The 17500-nt window shown below is 39.9% G+C and overlaps 2 protein-coding genes across 3 annotated transcripts in view; both read right to left on the bottom strand.

Moving 5' to 3' along the window:
- Nucleotides 1–17500, bottom strand: part of LOC138012963 (coiled-coil domain-containing protein 93-like) — a 298808-nt gene that overhangs the window by 195649 nt on the left and 85659 nt on the right.
- The window catches only part of LOC138012961 (coiled-coil domain-containing protein 93-like), a 24369-nt gene that overhangs the window by 5521 nt on the left and 1348 nt on the right, over nucleotides 1–17500 (bottom strand). Inside the window, exons 2-8 of one of the 3 annotated variants that reach the window (XR_011125121.1) lie at nucleotides 14081–14187; nucleotides 12104–12175; nucleotides 11869–11977; nucleotides 3927–3964; nucleotides 2632–2716; nucleotides 1866–1979; nucleotides 1–48 (exon numbers count right to left, since the gene is read on the bottom strand). The exon at nucleotides 1–48 is cut by the window's left edge and continues 162 nt beyond it. Coding sequence is in view for 1 of the 3 variants with exons in the window: in XM_068859907.1 (XP_068716008.1) it covers nucleotides 8600–8615; nucleotides 9890–9923; nucleotides 11869–11977; nucleotides 12104–12175; nucleotides 14081–14187 (338 nt within the window). In the remaining 2 variants the exon portion in view is untranslated. Of the gene's footprint in view, nucleotides 49–1865; nucleotides 1980–2631; nucleotides 2717–3926; nucleotides 3965–8191; nucleotides 8616–9889; nucleotides 9924–11868; nucleotides 11978–12103; nucleotides 12176–14080; nucleotides 14188–17500 lie in introns of those variants that run through there. The other 2 variants (XR_011125120.1, XM_068859907.1) reach the window with 2 other exon arrangements.

The raw sequence follows: 17500 nt of genomic DNA, 5'->3' as shown, positions 1-17500 counted from the left end.
GCCACTGCTTTTTCCATTGATTTTCAATCTCCTCGGTGCTGTAAGTCTCTTGCAAAAAGAAAATGTCTGAGTTTTGCTTGATTATCCAATTAAAAATTGACTTACGTTTTTCAAACGTACGAATACCCCGAACATTCAGCGAGATAGTTTTAAATTTTAAGTTACTGCGATCCATTGAAATTTACATACGTAAAATGGAAAATGAAAATAGTAGCTGTTATTCCCAGAAGCGACATTGTTACCCGCACAGCAATTAGTACATTTTCGATTTTGAACAACGAATGACCCACAAAAGTACAATAGACAAGTTATTAACACAACAAACCGAACGCACAGTAACAAAAAAGAAAAAAACGAACGCTACAACAGATAATTACGTAATTAAAACAGCAGCCAGCTATAGCTGTTGAAAAAAACGCCACTGACGAGAAGGGTCTTGCATTCATTACACTACACATACAAACAATAGATACAAAAAAAGCTCCGTTTCTTTGGGAGTACATATTCAAATTTGGAGGAAACAAACATGGCCTAAAAGGTGAATCCTACACTTCAACACCGTCAATAAACAGTTTACCTGGTTCACTTCTACTAAAATAAGCAGTCTTACCCTCCCCTTTAGCTTTCTTAAAACGCTGCATTTTCTTTCTCCTCCGTTCCATTATTTCTTTAGGGAGGTCTGCCGAAATTCCGAAGAAGAAATTCGAAATTCGAGAAGAAGTAAGTTATGGAAAGACACGTGCCCGGAAGCGGAAGGAGTGGGAGCCATGGCAACACGCTGGCCATCGCTGAGGGGAGGTGCGAGGGTCGAACACCCGACGTCCGTTCAAAGCCAAAGAGAGAAATAAACGGGATAAAACAAGCCTATTTATACCAAAGTGGTAATAAACTATGCAAATAGGGTTCTCGAATACAACAAGAGATGCACAGAATTTTTCAACTTATATCTAAATTATGATGGCCCCTAGTGAGAGTAGTGCAATAAAGGTGAAATTGTTGCATTGATTGCCAATCAAATGCGAGCCCTGGACGGCGTAATTTTTCCGTGATTGCGTTATAAGCGTGTGTTGCTTCTGCTAAACCATCTCGAATTTTTTTTATGTATATTATGAATAAGTAATCACATGATTCTTCTCGCGCAAATCCGAATAAATAAGCACTTGTACTATTTTGTGCGTCTTTGACAAAATTTACACTTGCTTATTTATTCCAAATTGCACTCGAAATCATCCGATAACCTATACAAATTGTACGAGAAGAATTATGTGGTTACTTATTAATAATATTCAAGAGAAAATTTCGAGATAAAAATTGTCGTAATCGAGCAGAAACAATGCACGCGTATCACGCAATCACGTGAAAATTGCGCCAGAACGGGCTCGCATTTGATTGGCTGTTTGTGTGACTTCCTTTGACCACCGACCAATCAGAATGCTTGGTTTGTTACCCCTTTTTGCACCGAAACTGCCGAAACCGAAACCTTTTCTTGAACTCCCTAGTGTTGATATATGAGGGCGCTTATTCGAGGGGGAATACCCCGGACTAGCAAAACAGGTGGAATATCCAAGAACCGTGTGGTGATGGGGTCTGCATCCCGTTTACGGCGCCAACGGAATAGCATATTTCCCGCTCTTGGAAGCGCAATTAAAATGAAAAACAATTTACCACCACTTTCTACCGTATATTAATTCGTATACTCTTAAAATATACCGATAATTACATTATACCATAGTTTATACCGATAAGTAGACTGTTATTTCTTCCGAATGAAAGCAATGCGTCGTTTGACAAAGATGTATCGAGGTAGTTCGACAAAGCCATCTAGATCGAAGTGGTCTTCACACAAAATAAAAAATTCAACTTACTTCGGTGAAATCTTTGACCGTTTTGTAATACAGCCGTTCTTGTTCTACAATCCCGAGGTATTGCTGGTTTAAGGTGTCCCTCTTTTGCTTCTCTGCCACCTTCTTCTTTTCAATCTAAAAAAGCGATAAACAACGGTAAACTCTAGGTGGTTTACTGCTTATTTTTCTGGTGCTATTTTAAAAGGGCAATTAAGCAAGAAAACGGCCTTCAACTGAATGCCCCACAAACGAACGAATGTCAACACTTTAGCCAATCACAGCCACAGAAAATCAAATACGCCAATCAGAACGAAGAGCAGTTACGTGCAGCGCGGGAAACGCGTCACTGTATTGAATTACCTTTTACTTCCGATTGGCTGATCGGCTGAAACTTTGAAAGCCAATCAGCGAAGCAAAGAAAAAGCAATTACATTTCGACACTCATTCGGAAAGCTAAAAACGAAAAATCTAGAAAAAAAAATATGAACATGCTATTGTAAAATGAATATCGGGGACCAGGATTTGAAAAAGGAGACAGAAAAACCGGAGTACCTAGAGAAAAAGCTCTCGGGGCATAATCTTGAAAAAACAAATATATAGTTAGCCCGGCTGGAATCCAATTTGAAACACACGCGGGAAAACACCATCGACGTGAAGGGAATAGAAGTTCGTTCCATATCAGTGTGGTTATGTTTTAAATTGGTAAACTACACTTCAAAACTTTGCTTTGCATAAAAACTCCGATTCTTTCCCGGCTGTAAAGAAATTTGAACAAAGGCTGCATTACTCTGTCTTTGTTGTCCACAATTCCCTTGACAATGCTCTCCAACTGCTTCAGGAATTGCTCTTTGTTTGACGGTGAAGACATTGCCCTAAAATACAAGATAACAAAATAAAAATATCAAAACCTATAACTTGCTAAGATCTCTTTCCCACAATAAAACCCTGGAACGCGAGGAAATTCGAAAACTAAACTTACCACCAACACTGAGTTGCAAATGTGGCGAAAGAGATAATTTTTAACCTATTACTAACCTAGAACGAGAGTCGTACTGGGGAATATTGGCCCCAGGCTGAGCGCAGCGAGGTCCGTGCAAAAACTGGTTGTTTAATAGTAATACATGAGGCAGCAGATAACACAGTAACTTTTGTGGCTGTCTTAATTGGTGCTTTTAGAAGAATCCTCCTTACAAGAAGGGGTTTATCTCCACTAACTAAAACATTCACTAATCAGTAGGTAGTTTGGGGGGAATATTGTGTGTGTGGAGGGTGAGTTGAGGCAAAATCATAGCCAAAAGTTAGGGTTAGTCTGTAAAGCCAGGAAGAGAAATAGGCTAATTTCGAATTGTGCAACAACAAAAGGATAGAGTCGAGGTTCAGGGGAATAATTGGCATTCTGTTTTGTTCAAAACAAAGGAAAATGCAAATTATTCCCCTGAACCTCGACTCTGTTCCAGAATGCTAATTATTCCCTGGACAAAAACCAACAACAAAATCATGGACAGATATTCCCCCAAACTACCTGCTAATTAGTGACTGTTTTAGTTAGTGGAGAGAAACCCCTCCTTGTAAGGTGGATTCTTCTATCAAAACCAATTAGGAAAGCCACAAAGGTTCCTAAGTTGACTCCTGCTTCATGTATTGCTATTAAATAACCAACGGGTCCCGAGCGAGTGAGGTCGGTAAGTTGTTTACTACATGGCATCGTTTTCATTTTCGTCTGATTAGTAAGATCCGCTTGGCGAATGTTTATAGCCTTCGTCTTCCATCATCGAACTTGCTATAAGAGTACTGTGTTGTTGAAAAAATTAAACTCCGCTTTTTAAAAACTTTTTGTGTTTCGCTCAACTTGAATTTCCTGGGAGAGAGAGGAAAAAAACGGAAAAAACCGGCCGTTTCCATGGCAATGCTCCGTACTGCATAGAATCCCGACCGAAAACCAGCCAATCAGAGCGCAGCCTGAGAACTGCTTGCCATATAATAATATTACTTCTTAACCATTTCAACAGGTTGTTTTATAGATATAATAATTCTACAATGTTAGCTTACAACTCACGATTCAGTTAAATATTGGGAACTTACTGTTCAAAGTTGTCGTAAATGGAGTTCAATAAGTTGACCTGTTTAAAAAAAGGGACAGAAATTATATCTTACGAGGAGTCACCACTTATTAGGCCAGGTAAGTGTCTGAAGGGACCATTTGAAAAAAGTGCTAACTTGTTCAACTCTTTATTCATTCCAAAGTTTAAAGGGGCTATGTCACGCAAAATGTAATGTCATGACAACCAAAATGCACAAAAAGTAGAATGAAACATTGCAATAACAACTTAAAACTGTTGAACAACAAAAGAAAATACACCAAAAGGAAAGAGAAGCATGGAAGGACACAAATGGACAAGATTGAAACCGATCGATTGCATTTGGGAATCTTGAAAAAGGTCGTGGCCCGACGTTTTTCAAGTTTCTGGCAAATCGCCTGGATAAAGGTCGTTTTTGCTCAGAATCATCTTGTTTTTGATGTAACAATTATTTTGTCAGTAAAATATTACCATTTTCGAGTTTTAAACGCGTGATTATTTAAATAATTTCTCGAGCGAGCGCAGCGAGTGAGAGCAACACTAATCTTGCAATGCATCTCGGGGCTATCGCGCAATGAATCTCGGGATTGCATGCCTGAGTTCGCCCGATTATACAACAACAACAACAAAACTTTACTCGTGCCCAGAAATTATATAGAGTTAACATAAATACAAGAAAGAAAAAATTACAAGGGAAAAGAGCACAGCCACTTAGAAATAGCTAGGCTAATCGAGCTAAGTGGCTAGGCCAATCGGAAAATTTGCAAATACCCTACATTAACATAGAACTACGGACACGATTTACCATTCACGCACACACAAATAAAAATAGACAAGGGGAAGTGCACACGTTAAAACTGGAAAATAAAGTACATCAATGAGCCAATCAGTAGTTGGAGATAAGCGATTCTTTTATAAATGCTATGCCTTGCGGTTTGGGTTCTGAGGTACACTCGGCATTTCTTCGGGCCGTCGAGTTACAGTCTTCGGATTGCCGTCGGACACCGAGCGCCACCGAACGAATGCTCGGCTAATCACATGGCAGAAAAAACCATAATATTCGTTTCTTTGTGTAGTGGCGGATTTCCCTCTGGATTTTCCTGTTGTTTTCACGGTAAGTCTCATCATGAATCGACTTAGATATATTATTGAAAGTTGTCAGAGCTTTCAAACTGTGTTAACCTCTGGTTTGAGAAACATTGTCGGTCGAGTTTGGAACGAAGGCAGTCGCATGTTATGTCAATGGCTACCATCACCATCGACGACTACAAGGAGTTTGGTCTTACAAAATTTCCCCTCTTTGGGGCTGCCTGCATTGATCAGGTCTCCTCCTACTCGATCATTTCCCTTCTCACTGAGAACGACTAGTTTTATACGTAAAAGATGTCCATATTACCATTTTCGAGTTTTAAATGCGTGATTAACTAATTATTCCCCCAAACACCCTAAAATAACGTGACATAGCCCCTTTCATCCTGTTTGTGAAAACTGTGAAATTGTACTTTAATAGATGGTTTTTACTTGACACCACAAAGGCCATGTTGTTATACAGAACAATAGAGAAAAAAGTCTTTTGGGAATTTAACTCTATTATAATGCAAAACATGAGCCATAATTTACTATTATTATACATTGGAGTCACCAGCTCGATTTTGATTGGCTTTAAGTACGCAGCTAATTCTTGCTTCCTCTGTTTGTCTTACGTCATAGCTACAGACAATAACCTTCGGCTTCCGCAGATAACACAAACTTTCACCTTGATAATTATCGCTATCATGCTCAACCTCATCCAATAATTGTTAATTCTACGAGGGCGCGCTGGGTATGAAGTGATACATGACCAACGGCGCTTTTTATATCCAGCAAGCCCGAATTCGGGCCCCGTAGGGGCTCGAGTTATAAAAGACGTTAGATTTCAGTTTTTTTTTTCCTGTGCAGCAAAATGCACAATAGAAAAACGTGGCCGTGTTTGATTGGGCAATGAACAATAGAAAGCACGTGGCGGTGTTTTGATTGGGTAATGCACAATAGAAAGCACGTGGCGCTGTTTACTTTGGTTATTTAAAGCAAACCACGTAATCCAAGATCATGAAGAGCTCTGTGATGCGTTGTTTGGATTACTGAAGATCGGCATTGCGTTGGCTTAATCGATTTCTTCTTGGGGCGCTCAAAGCACATACAAAGAAAGGCATACGCTTTTCGCGGTAGACCCACACTAAAAGATGTCAAGCGTTAGCTTCGAAACGGGTCGTTCCGCGAACTGAATGAAACAAGAATATACTCGAATGTAACTGAAATGGACGCAACTATTGAAAGTGATACAAGTCAAAACACTAATTCTTTAATAAGCAGCGGGTACCTTATTGAGAACTACTCTAAAGATGACAGCGACAAAGAAAATAACTCCACAAACAAATGGACGCTATATTGGAATCTTCTGAAGACAAAGTAAAAACATTTGCACAGCGAACAAATGGCCTCACGCTTGTACCATTTTCACCGCGAACAAATAGCCTCCCGCTCAGTGTACCATTGACTACGGAGATAAGTTTTTTGTCGATTACGTTTTCAGTTTTCTTTTCCTTGTTAAACAGTTTGTTTCTTGTAATGGTCTAGCTTATATCCTTTGTGCAAATAGCCATATTAGCAATCGTGTTCACTGCCATCTTGTGTGTATAGTTCTGTTCTAGTTTCACAAGATTTGATGTCATCAGTGGAAAATGTGATCAGCTCTTCAGAAAATAACTTTGATGTAGTTTGAAAGGCTGTACAGTTATTTGATTCTCAATGATAATAAAGACCTCATTCCGAAGGAGAAATACTGGTCTCGATAAGCAAAAGTTGTTTACTTCAGTTTGTTTTGATTTGCGTGAGCATCGACATAGACGTGCCCGAGAACCAAGCAGAATTACAGAGAAAAGGCTGAGACGTCTACTTTATAACAGCAGAAAAAGGAGGAAACTTGCAGGAACGTATTTGCGTAACAACGTACCGAGGTCATCCACATTTCATCGTATTACTAGCAAGGGAGATCACTTCCTCGTAAACACAACAAAAATATCTACCTCAGGTATGCGTTTAAATCTAAGCACGTGGTCAGTGTATGTACCACTTTTCCAAAAAGCGTGGATGAACAGGTAAATGCAAAATGAAACTTAAATTTATACAGAAATCAGGAATACCCGGTTTGATTTGTAAAAGAATGTTTTCAGAAACGAAACGTATCTATTTTGAATTTAGGGTGAAGTATTTACACAGCGAGTTAGAGTGGCCAATCGAAACAGAGTGTGTAATTGGAAATCTAAACATCTACGAGATGCAAAAACAAACTTGTGAACACGTAAACCTAAAATATTCCAAATCATAATGCTGACAAATGCAAAGGGAAAAGAAATGGATCATGCATAGGACGTTTTGAATATCTGAATGATTTTGGGTTAGATGAAAGCGATATATTGTTAAAAATCCCTTTTCGTGTTAATTAGTAATGCAAACAAGTCTTAGTAATAAATTGGATTAACGAGGAACCAGTGATTGTAAAGCTAGTAATTGCCATGGTCCGTATGTAACACGTAATCATGAGACGATTCACGGAAAACGGAATTTGAAATGTTATGCAGGGGCAGGGCTCCTGGCAGGGGTAAGTATTTGAAGGTAAAATAGGTATTTGTAGAATTTATTCTTCGATGTATCGTGCACATAAACGAGTATATGTTTTTCTCTTTAAATGAGATTTTACTGCCCTACCAGTAAAATAAGATTAATGACACGCGACCGTACTCGCGTTCTTTGTAGTCGGCCGTTCAAGGTCATAAAATCAACGGTTTTGTTGTAAATAAAACGAAGACATAAAGACTTTGTTCCCAGATCTTAGATTATAACGTACACCTGCATTGGCCAAATCTGTTATAATTAAAGCCTCATTCATTATTGCTAAAGAGCTCGTGTAATGCCTACCTGCTACATGGTAGAACCTGTGCAACTGGCTACTTTAATAGGCAGAGTCTAGCTATAAAAGCCTCAGTCAGCCGTCCAAGGTTCACCGGGCAGTTTGTCTTCTATAGTAAACCAACTAGCTGTTTGCAATTTGTTAAAGTTTTTCCCCTCCCTCCCTTTGGGGATGGGTTGGATATATCGCTTTGCCTTCTTTAAAACTGGGTCTTCTCCTGTACGGTGACTTCCACCAAGCTTGTTGGCTCGTTTGCCTCGGTACATCGCTCGCTAACCAATACTCTTGTCCGATCCAGCACGTGCTGTCTACCACTCAGCTCGTAGTGCTGGGGAGAGGTATTCTACGTCACGCAATCTGGAAGTCGCATAGGCTAACCAGCCGCAAGGCAGTGTTCCCCTCAAAAATCGCCACTACGTCTGTTGTCTCGTTCTATTGCGCCTTGCGTTGTGCGTTTAAAAGGTAATTATGCATGTTGATACCAAGGAACACCGTTCAGAGAGTTTGAGTTCACATTTCTATCTTTATTTCTCGAGAGTTTCAATACACGAAGCGAAATAAGAATGACAGGCCAAGTGACCCACACTATAGTATTCCATTCCGGAAACGAAACACTACTTTTTGTTTTTTGAAATAGTTTCTTGTTAAATGTCTAGTCCACCGCATGGCATATTGCTGGTACCGGTAAGTTCAACCTTTGCAGGGACATAACCTAGAAAAATCCTGGTTCACATCCTATTGATCCTAGTAAAACAAATGTCAAGGTGATGTTTTAGTGTATGGCTCAAATGCTGGTAGTGAATGTGCAACTATGTCACTATGTGCCATTATATAATTATAATTATGATAGGAAATTAATTACTTCCCCGTAATTATCAGTTGTAAATGTAGGAAATGAACTATACACTGCCTTATCAAGCTTGTCGAGACAAACATATTTCATGTTAACAGAATTACCTGCAACTTTTTAGATTCAATACAGCCCAAGTCATACTGGTAATGTACTTGGAAGTTGCACAGCCCAAGTCACACTGGTAATGTACTTGGAAGTTGCACAATAGATTTTGCTTACTGTATGTCTTTGATAGGTACTTTCCAAAATTTGGTCACAGAGAATTATAATTCTTTTATTTTTTTCTCAATGCGTGAGTGGGCGGAATCCAACAAATCCTGCAATCTGATTGGTTCCGGGAGCGGGCGGAATTTTCTCATCCGGCCTGCTCCCGTCAGGCGGAAACCTAGCCTTAATTACGTGAGCTTGTTTGATGACCTTAAATTTCCATTTTCTTTACACCGACTCCGTTTACATACAGAGGTTATTTTTCATTAGACAAGAGGTTTGGAAATTGAATTTCTCTTGAAACGTTCAGTTTGTAAGTCGCTTTAATACTGCATTTACTATCAAGCGTGGTGCGAGTCAACAATTAAAACAAGTGATTTCAGAGAGGATGGGGGAGAGGGAAAAAAAAGTTATTTACCAGCAAAGAGTCGGTCTGTATAGCAAAAAACTGACATCGTTCTTGAAAAAGCAGCAATTTCAAGGCCTCGGTCACAGTTTTTCCTTATACGGACCTCCCAGCTGGCATATAACATATTTATTTTGACAATTGGGTGCATATTACTGCGAGTATTTAAATTACAACAAATGGTATATTTTAAATATTTGATTCTCGTGCTATGGATTCATTTGGCATGGCCTCAAGGAACTTTTGCACTTCTGGAAGTATTTTCAAGTGTCGTGATATAGTGCACATCTTCACGTGTCGCGCACGTGACAAAGTGACCTTTACGTGCACCACTGCACGAAAGGTTGGTCATCTTGGAAAGATGTTTGCACATCTCACCTTCGTTTCTCTTGCATTTTTTTCTGCAAAAGATGTTTCGATGAGTCATTTCGTTTCATCTTAAGCCGTTCAATTAGCGTTTCCTTTCTCAAACACTGAGCAAGAATACCCATCGATCAGTCAGAGAAAACAATGTCAGGCTTAGCCACTTTGGCATAAATACACTATTTTTACCTCGTTTCCATGGTCCAGAGGTCATTGTCACCACCTGTAATGAAGATAATCTGGGTCCGGGTATTCACTACATACACAGTCGAACATCATGAGAATCGCAATGTAAGGCCGATGTGAGAAGGACAAACTTCTCTCTGTTCTTTTCTTTAGCGCCAAATTAACCATACACCACTCACTGTACTTTTGCAGGCTCGAGCATAGGCTAGTTGTAGCCTCTTGTTTTATTAAAAACTCCGCAGGATCAACAACTCTTCCACTGAATAATCGATTTCTGCTTCGGTCAATTCCGTCCAAAACGGCTTTTGTTGGCAATTTTTCCTCAGAGCTGCAAAAATGTTTTCAGCTTTTTTTATTGCTGACGTGTTCTTTGACCATATTAGGTACAGCAGGTATATGAACTGATAGCCTGCGTCCGGGGAGCCAATGAAAATGCTGGAAATCTGATATCCGTAGTTCAGTTTTGAATCATTCGTCTTACACGAGTCAATCGTCTCTAGTATAAATTCGGCCACTGACTAGTTATTACATCCCCGATGAAATGGGTCAAAACGGTACAAACTTCCCCCAAAAAAAGTCTAACTGCCACATTGTTGCTCGCTCTAACATTTTACATTTAGAGTTCCCGGATACATTACCCGAACACAGCGAGCAATGAATCAATGATTACACACTCCGGCTCGAATTCTGCCATGCTCACCCTTAAAAGTGTTACTATGATCAAAAAATCACTTCCTTTTTTCCTTCAGATTTTGAAAGTGTTATTGCTTAATACTTGACAGGCAAAATTTTGAGCTTTTGATTTGTCGTTCAAAGGCTGTTTACTTTGCGTGTAAGTCTTGGATTTCACGGTCCGCCATTACTCACGTTCGAAAATGACCCAAGGGACCTCAGAGGGTTGGATCTAGGGAAAAGTGACGTCATTTACTCACTAGCTTAAAATTTCATGCAGCGTCTAAACGACGCTAATTATAAAAGCAAAACACGAGTTTAAAAGTCTGGAAGCCCGAAACTCCCGTGCAACATAATAGGGAGCTTTAGCAACGACGACGGGAACGGCAACGAGAACGTCATCTGTTATTGTAATCACTTTACGACCATGATTCCAAGCTTTCTAATGTGACAAAGGTATAGCAGCCCCTCAGGAATGAAAACGTTATAAATAGCGCATAATTTAGGGGAGAAACTTTTTCATGATGAAAATTTACCTCCAAGTGTTGACTTCCTCCATAAAACCTCAATTTGACTATTTCACGTTGTTGTTTTGCTGACGATGGCAAAGAAATTGAAAAAAATGAAAAACGCACGTGCAGAGCGTGCAAATCTATTGTTTTTGGCCAGTAAATATGTAAATTTGACAACGCCGTTGTCGTTCCTAAAGCTCTCTATTAATTCAGCCGGCTACAAATACATTGCATTCTTAAACCATTGAGTCATTGACGTCACTGTTCTCGATACAGCTCTCTTAAGATTTTTAAGTTAGTAATGGTGGACCACTGAAAAATTCCAGTTAAAATAAACAGGTGTCTTTGAAATCAAGGCTTAAAACTTGGGTCACTTACTGTTTAGCTAACATAGTTTTGAAATCCAAATAAAAATAAAAATTGTTTTTTTGATAATACATGTAGTAGAACTTAAAGAGTACAAAACTAAAATGCTGTGCGCTGTGTGCACATCATCGCCAATATCGGTTTTTTACTTTTCAAACTTGCTTCCTTTCCTAAGTAAAGTTTGTTATCATCTAAAGTGTTATATAAAGTGAAGAACTGTTTCGTTTCCTTGTGAGTTCCGGCCACTTTAATTTAAAATAAAAACAAATTCAAGCAAGTTAACTTTGAAGTGACGAACTTTGCGAAATGCCGATCATTTAGATTTGAAGAACCCAGACAGAGGGCCAGTTGGACACTGTTAAAAATCCTCTACACAAACACAAATATACGGGAAAAGAAACTTAAACTCTTGATTATGAATACTTTACAAACCGTGTTTGTACAGTTCCAAAAATCTTCTCTGATATTGTGTAAGTTCGGCACGCGACGGGACTTTGTCGATCTTCCTTTGAAGTGAAGAAATCTCACGATTCTTTCGAGCCTGAAAAACAACACATTCAACTGAGCAAACTAAATGTCAAAAAAATTGAATGCGCAACAGGAAATGTCCACTGCGTGTTTATAAAAATGTTAGGTAATAAAGAAAGGCAAGGTTTTTGAAAAGTACCTGAAAAAATCTAATTTTTCCCAGTTTTACTTTATCCGCTTCGTATCGTTTTGAAATCAACTCTGATCTTTCCTGAAAGGGAAAACAGTTACGTATACTATTAATTATATGCAGAACAATTGCCCACTTTGAGGTTGCCCGGGAGAGAGGATCGAGAACCTTATTGAATTGCACAATGCGACTGTTTTGGGGGACGCATTTTCATCATTGAGTGCGCCGAGCAAGAACTTAAGTTGCAAGAAAGCGATATACCAGGCGCGGAGCTTCCTAAACCACAAAAATACTGTACAATGGCAATTTTAAAACGATGGCTCACTTGCCAACGCGCAAGATTGTCTGGAAAACGAACAGATTTGATCAAAAGGTCATTGCGATCGTAGTACATACAACATAAGACAAAGATTTAATCCAAAGTTAATTGTTATCGTACAAGAATATTCGAAAGTCTTTTGCTTTGCAGAGTAAACGACTACATAAACAGTGGCTCGTCCCCAAAACAGTCCCACAATGCAATTCAATAAGACTCTCGACCGGGGATGGCGCAGTGGTGTGAGCACTCGCCTCTCACCAATGTGGCCCGGGTTCGATTCACAGACTCAGCGTCATATGTGGATTGAGTTTGTTGGTTCTCTACTCTGCATCGAGAGGTTTTCTCCGGGTGCTCCGGTTTTCCCTCTCCTCAAAAACCAACATTTGACTTAATTTCCTTTCATTGTTAATTTCAGTTTACAGTGTCCCCAATTAGTGCGCCAGCATTAGAACGACTAGACACTTCAATAAAGTTCCTTTCCTTTCCTTTACTTTCCCTTTCCCTGTCTCCCACGCATCCTCATTGTAGCCAATTAGCGAGTCGCACAATGTTCGACGTCATCTCTCTCAAGCTCAGTTATTAGTTAACCCTTTCACTCCCAAGAGTGACACTATGTCTAACGCCAGACGATTTTACTCGTCAATGGGGAACCCCACGGGGGTGAAAGGGTTAAGGGAAAACGCAGGTTAAGAAAGATCTGTAAGACGGCGTTTCGACCGTGACGAACGGTAACGCTTGAAACCGCAGAGAAGCCATTGATTCGAAAAGCAGTTAACACCACTTTTAATCATTTTATTTTTATCATTTACCCAGCGATTGATTAGATCACTGCAAATGGAAAACCGCGTCCAAAAAGTGGATATAAGATCTCCTCAAATCGCTACAAATTTCACAGCAATTTAGTGGCGTAATTAAGTTTGGATTGCGAAGGGTGTGAGTTTAATTTACCAAATGTTATTTTGTGGTTGTACTTCACAAAAAATAAGTGAATTTTAAAGGAGGTTTTCGAGACCAAAATGGGTTCTAATTTTACAACTGTTCAGAGTCGGCCAAATTCCCGTACTATTAGCGACTATTAGGCCGAAGAGTTTGTTAGTTATTTATCTGTTGTAGCAGTTTTAAGTTTTGGAAACTATTCAGCTGATGTGGACATGCTATACCCACCCACCCACACACTCTCGCAAAGGACAGCCACAACATCGGGAACTCCCCTTACTTTTCTCGAATAGTGTGCGGGCTCTTTAAAGTACCTATCACCTCAACACACTTTTTATCCTTTTTTTCCTTCTCTGAAATCATCCGAAATACATCGTAGTATTTTTAAAACCTTTAAAAGGAACTTTCACTTTTTTATTGGCTTTGAAAGACGGGAAAAGTGGTCGTACTTTGATCAATAACCGCAGCTTTGAAGTTCACAACATTATCTGGCTGGCAAGATGTTGTCGGTGGCAATTTTCTCAAGTAAAGAAAATAATATAAAACCGTTTGCTTTGCATGAGAAGAGTTGAATTATTACAAACCATTGTGACGTCATGTACACGAATCGTGTATGAATGAATCAATAATGTAGGGATAAAATACATTGGGGAAGGGGTTAGACCTCATCATCATCTGACGAAGAACCTGCCACGGAGACCACAGAGTTAAACACAGTGAAGTCAACGTACTTGTTCTCGCTTCTTCTCTTGTACAGCAATTTGTTTTTCCAGAGAAGCCACCAGCTCTCCCGCAGTCCTCTCCCTCGAGCCTCCAAATTCTCTTGTAACTCGGCTTGCTGTAAAATTAGTTTTAATGAATTACCCTATTATTTTTTATATAAAAACGAAGGGGTGTAACAAGAACTGCCGGTGACGGGCCCGGTTTGGTGTAGAGTTTGAAATAGACGCCCCTCTCTAATAAACGCCCCGCGTCTAATAGACACTGTTCCTTCCCCCCCCCCCCCTCCCAAAAAAAAAAAAAAAACGTCCAAAAATCGAGAAAACGCTCTGCAAAGCAAAATTACGCAATTTATTTAACACCTTGGTTGTTCGGACACCAATGGCTTACGAATTGTATCCTGTTCGATCTTAAGTTCAAAGTGCGTATATCGCTCTTTTTTTTCATTTTTTTTATTTTCTGGGCTTAGAATGTCGGCAATTTTCTTTCTGGTTTCTTCGGGCTGGATATCCAGGAACGTCAAGGCCGAAGATTCAATGATTCACTGCTTCAAGAGCGGCTAACCATGTGAAAAGGGATCGGACCAGTTAAAAGCACAGCTCTCTTTATTGGATGAGCCCAGCCTCCCAAACCCTTTTCAGGTCATCACTTAGTCGGATGTCGACAAAGCCAATTGTGATAACATTGTTGACCCAGATGACGACAAGCGCATTGATATAAAACTATAAATTTACGGTTGTCGCCTCGTTGATACAGAACTATCAAGTTTTATTTTGGATTTCTAGTTGTTACAGTTAACTTGAAATTAACGCTCCTCTACAATAGACGCCTTTTATGTATTTAACGTCCCCCGTTACACCACAAACATTTAATAAACGCCCGGGGGCGTTTATTAGATCATTTACGGTGTCAACAGTAAATCACAGACGCTCCTCTCCAAATTTTTCTCTAGGAGAGCGTGCGGCTGTACACAGGCTAGAAATTGAGTGAAATGGTTTAGGGTTAGGTCGCCTTTAATTAATAGCAGTTTAGAAAACCACTACGGCAACGCCAACGATAACGCCACAAAACAAGAATAGGGAGTTTAAAATCTACGCCGGCGACGGTCGACGAAAACGTTACCTCAAAATATAACTTGGCTCTATCATAATAAGGCTTTCGCGATTTTTCAGAGTTTCGTTCACGTCCTACAATATGGGCGAAGTATCCTAAAAATAAATTGTTAAGAGCGGTTTCTGAGTGGAAATTCTGTGTTGCATGCTTACGTTGTCAACAAAACCTCAAATTTGGTGATTTGACAGGCAGTCCATTAGAGCTGAGAATAGTCTTACCTACTCTGAGCAAGAGGCTTTAAAGTTGTACCAGCTTCAAAACAAAAACACTTACGACAGTAAAACGCTATGTAACAGGATGTGCAAACAGAAACAACCACAATTTTGGCAATAGAACAATGTCATGTTCCTATGTGCAGAACTTAGCACATATCTGAACAGAACTACATCCAAGTACGTAATAATTAATAATGATAAAATGATCATTAATGGTTTTGTAGTCATTTCGTGACCACATCATTCAGAAAATTGAAGTAAGAAGGCCCGTTTCATCATAATCATCATCATCATCCTTTCATTCATTGGTGAGGAGGAACTTTGCATGACAGAATTACATGACCTTGTCAATTACAAAAAATGGTTGTGGTACAAAATAGATGCCAAAAATGAAAAGAACATGATGAAATTAGTAAGAACGTCAATTTTGAGGCCACTGACGGTAAACTGCGTGATTTGGAGAGGTTTGAAAGTTTGAAAAACGTAAAAGAATTGAGTGCTGGAGGCAAAGTTTGCCATCCAGCAGCTGTTTTCCATATAAATCTCAGCTAAGCTTAAGTTTTTAAGCATTAAAATCACTGAAAAATCTCTCACCTTAATGTCAGTGGCCTCAAAATTGACATTCTCACTAATTTCATCACGCTCTTTCCATTTCTGGCATCTATTTTGTACCACGACCATTTTGTATCCAGATATATTTTAATCCGCAATTTTTTTCTTTCCAGATACACCTTCTGTCCACACATATCTGGCGAATCCGGAACTTTTTTAATACACTCTCCAGAATCGATATTTTTTAATCTACTATGAACCCGGAACCGTGTGGACGCTAATGCAGGAGTCAATCTAAACCCCCACCCCGGGACAAGGTGGGGATTAGTGGGGAAAAGAAGGGGATTTGAGGGAAATCGTACCCCCGAGGTGGTGGGGGATTGGGTAATATTTGTATTTCACCGCCCCCAGGTTAGGGGTTTGGGTGGAGATTTGTCGTGAGCCGGCTGTTGCGAGGTCAGCGGTAGTTAATCCCAAACATCAACTCGTGTTCTTTTCCTTGAAGGATCCTTGAGAGGTGAGTGCTTTTGTTACACGGCATGTCTGAAAACCAGCTTGCTGAGCCATTACCGTGTTTAAATAAAGTTGATTGATTGATTATTTGCTAGAACTGTGCTTTATTGTTCTCGCTTTTCAGGCTCCTAATCCAGTACATTTCAGGCCAGGGAGGCCCCACATGGTGGAGCATTTGAGGACTTTGGTAGGTGGACAGCTTCCCCAGGGTGAGGGGAATTTGTTAATATTTGAAATTAGGTCTGTAACAAATCCCCATCTTGTCCCGGGGTGGGCGTTTACATTGACTCCTGCATAAATCCAGAACTTTCTTTATCGGGATGACGAAACAAGATCGAGCCCAGTTTCTTTCTTAAGATTGCTGCCGAGGGCTTCATGGCACATGCTCTGTTACCTCTGTCTCCTTGAGGAGTCCTGAGTACTCAGGATACGTTTTGGATATGTGTGTACAGGCAAATTAGATTTGAATACGCTACGTGTAGATGGGAACTTTTTTTAATCGGGAAAGAAAGGTTGCAGATTCAAAAATATCCGGATAAAAGTGGATAGGGTTCACACAAGGTTCCCCCATGACAAGATCATCCAAAGGGCCTATTACCCATCCAACATATGGAATGATTGAACTAAAACTTGCCACTCTCCCATTGCCACTGCCCAAATCCACCCTCGTCAACCCTTGCCTTTTAGAGGTTTTTGCCATTTTTATAATATTAGCAACTTGTCTCTCTGTCGCTGGCACGTAAGGAAGGCAATTTTTTCTCAGAGCAGGCGCGACAAACGACACAGTAAAAGGAAGAATTCCAAGTGCTGTGCTTCCTGTGATTCCAACAACTACTTTGCCAAATCTGCACGATTTCTTGGGGATCTTGTTGTCTCTTGTTGGAGCTCTAAAAACCAACATGGCTTTCGGAGTCCATTCCTCTGAAAAGCACAGGACTGTTCGATTTACACCACAGGCGGCCCAGAGTCACAAGGATAACAATAGGCCATTTCCGAGTTCATGTCTACCTCCTCTTCAAAGCGAGTCTAAGTGTGAAG

The sequence above is a fragment of the Montipora foliosa genome, chromosome 8 (genome assembly GCF_036669935.1).
Source record: "Montipora foliosa isolate CH-2021 chromosome 8, ASM3666993v2, whole genome shotgun sequence".
NCBI classification, from domain to species: domain Eukaryota; kingdom Metazoa; phylum Cnidaria; class Anthozoa; order Scleractinia; family Acroporidae; genus Montipora; species Montipora foliosa.
Note: the sequence above shows the minus strand (reverse complement) of the source record. Positions and strands in the feature narration are given on the sequence as shown.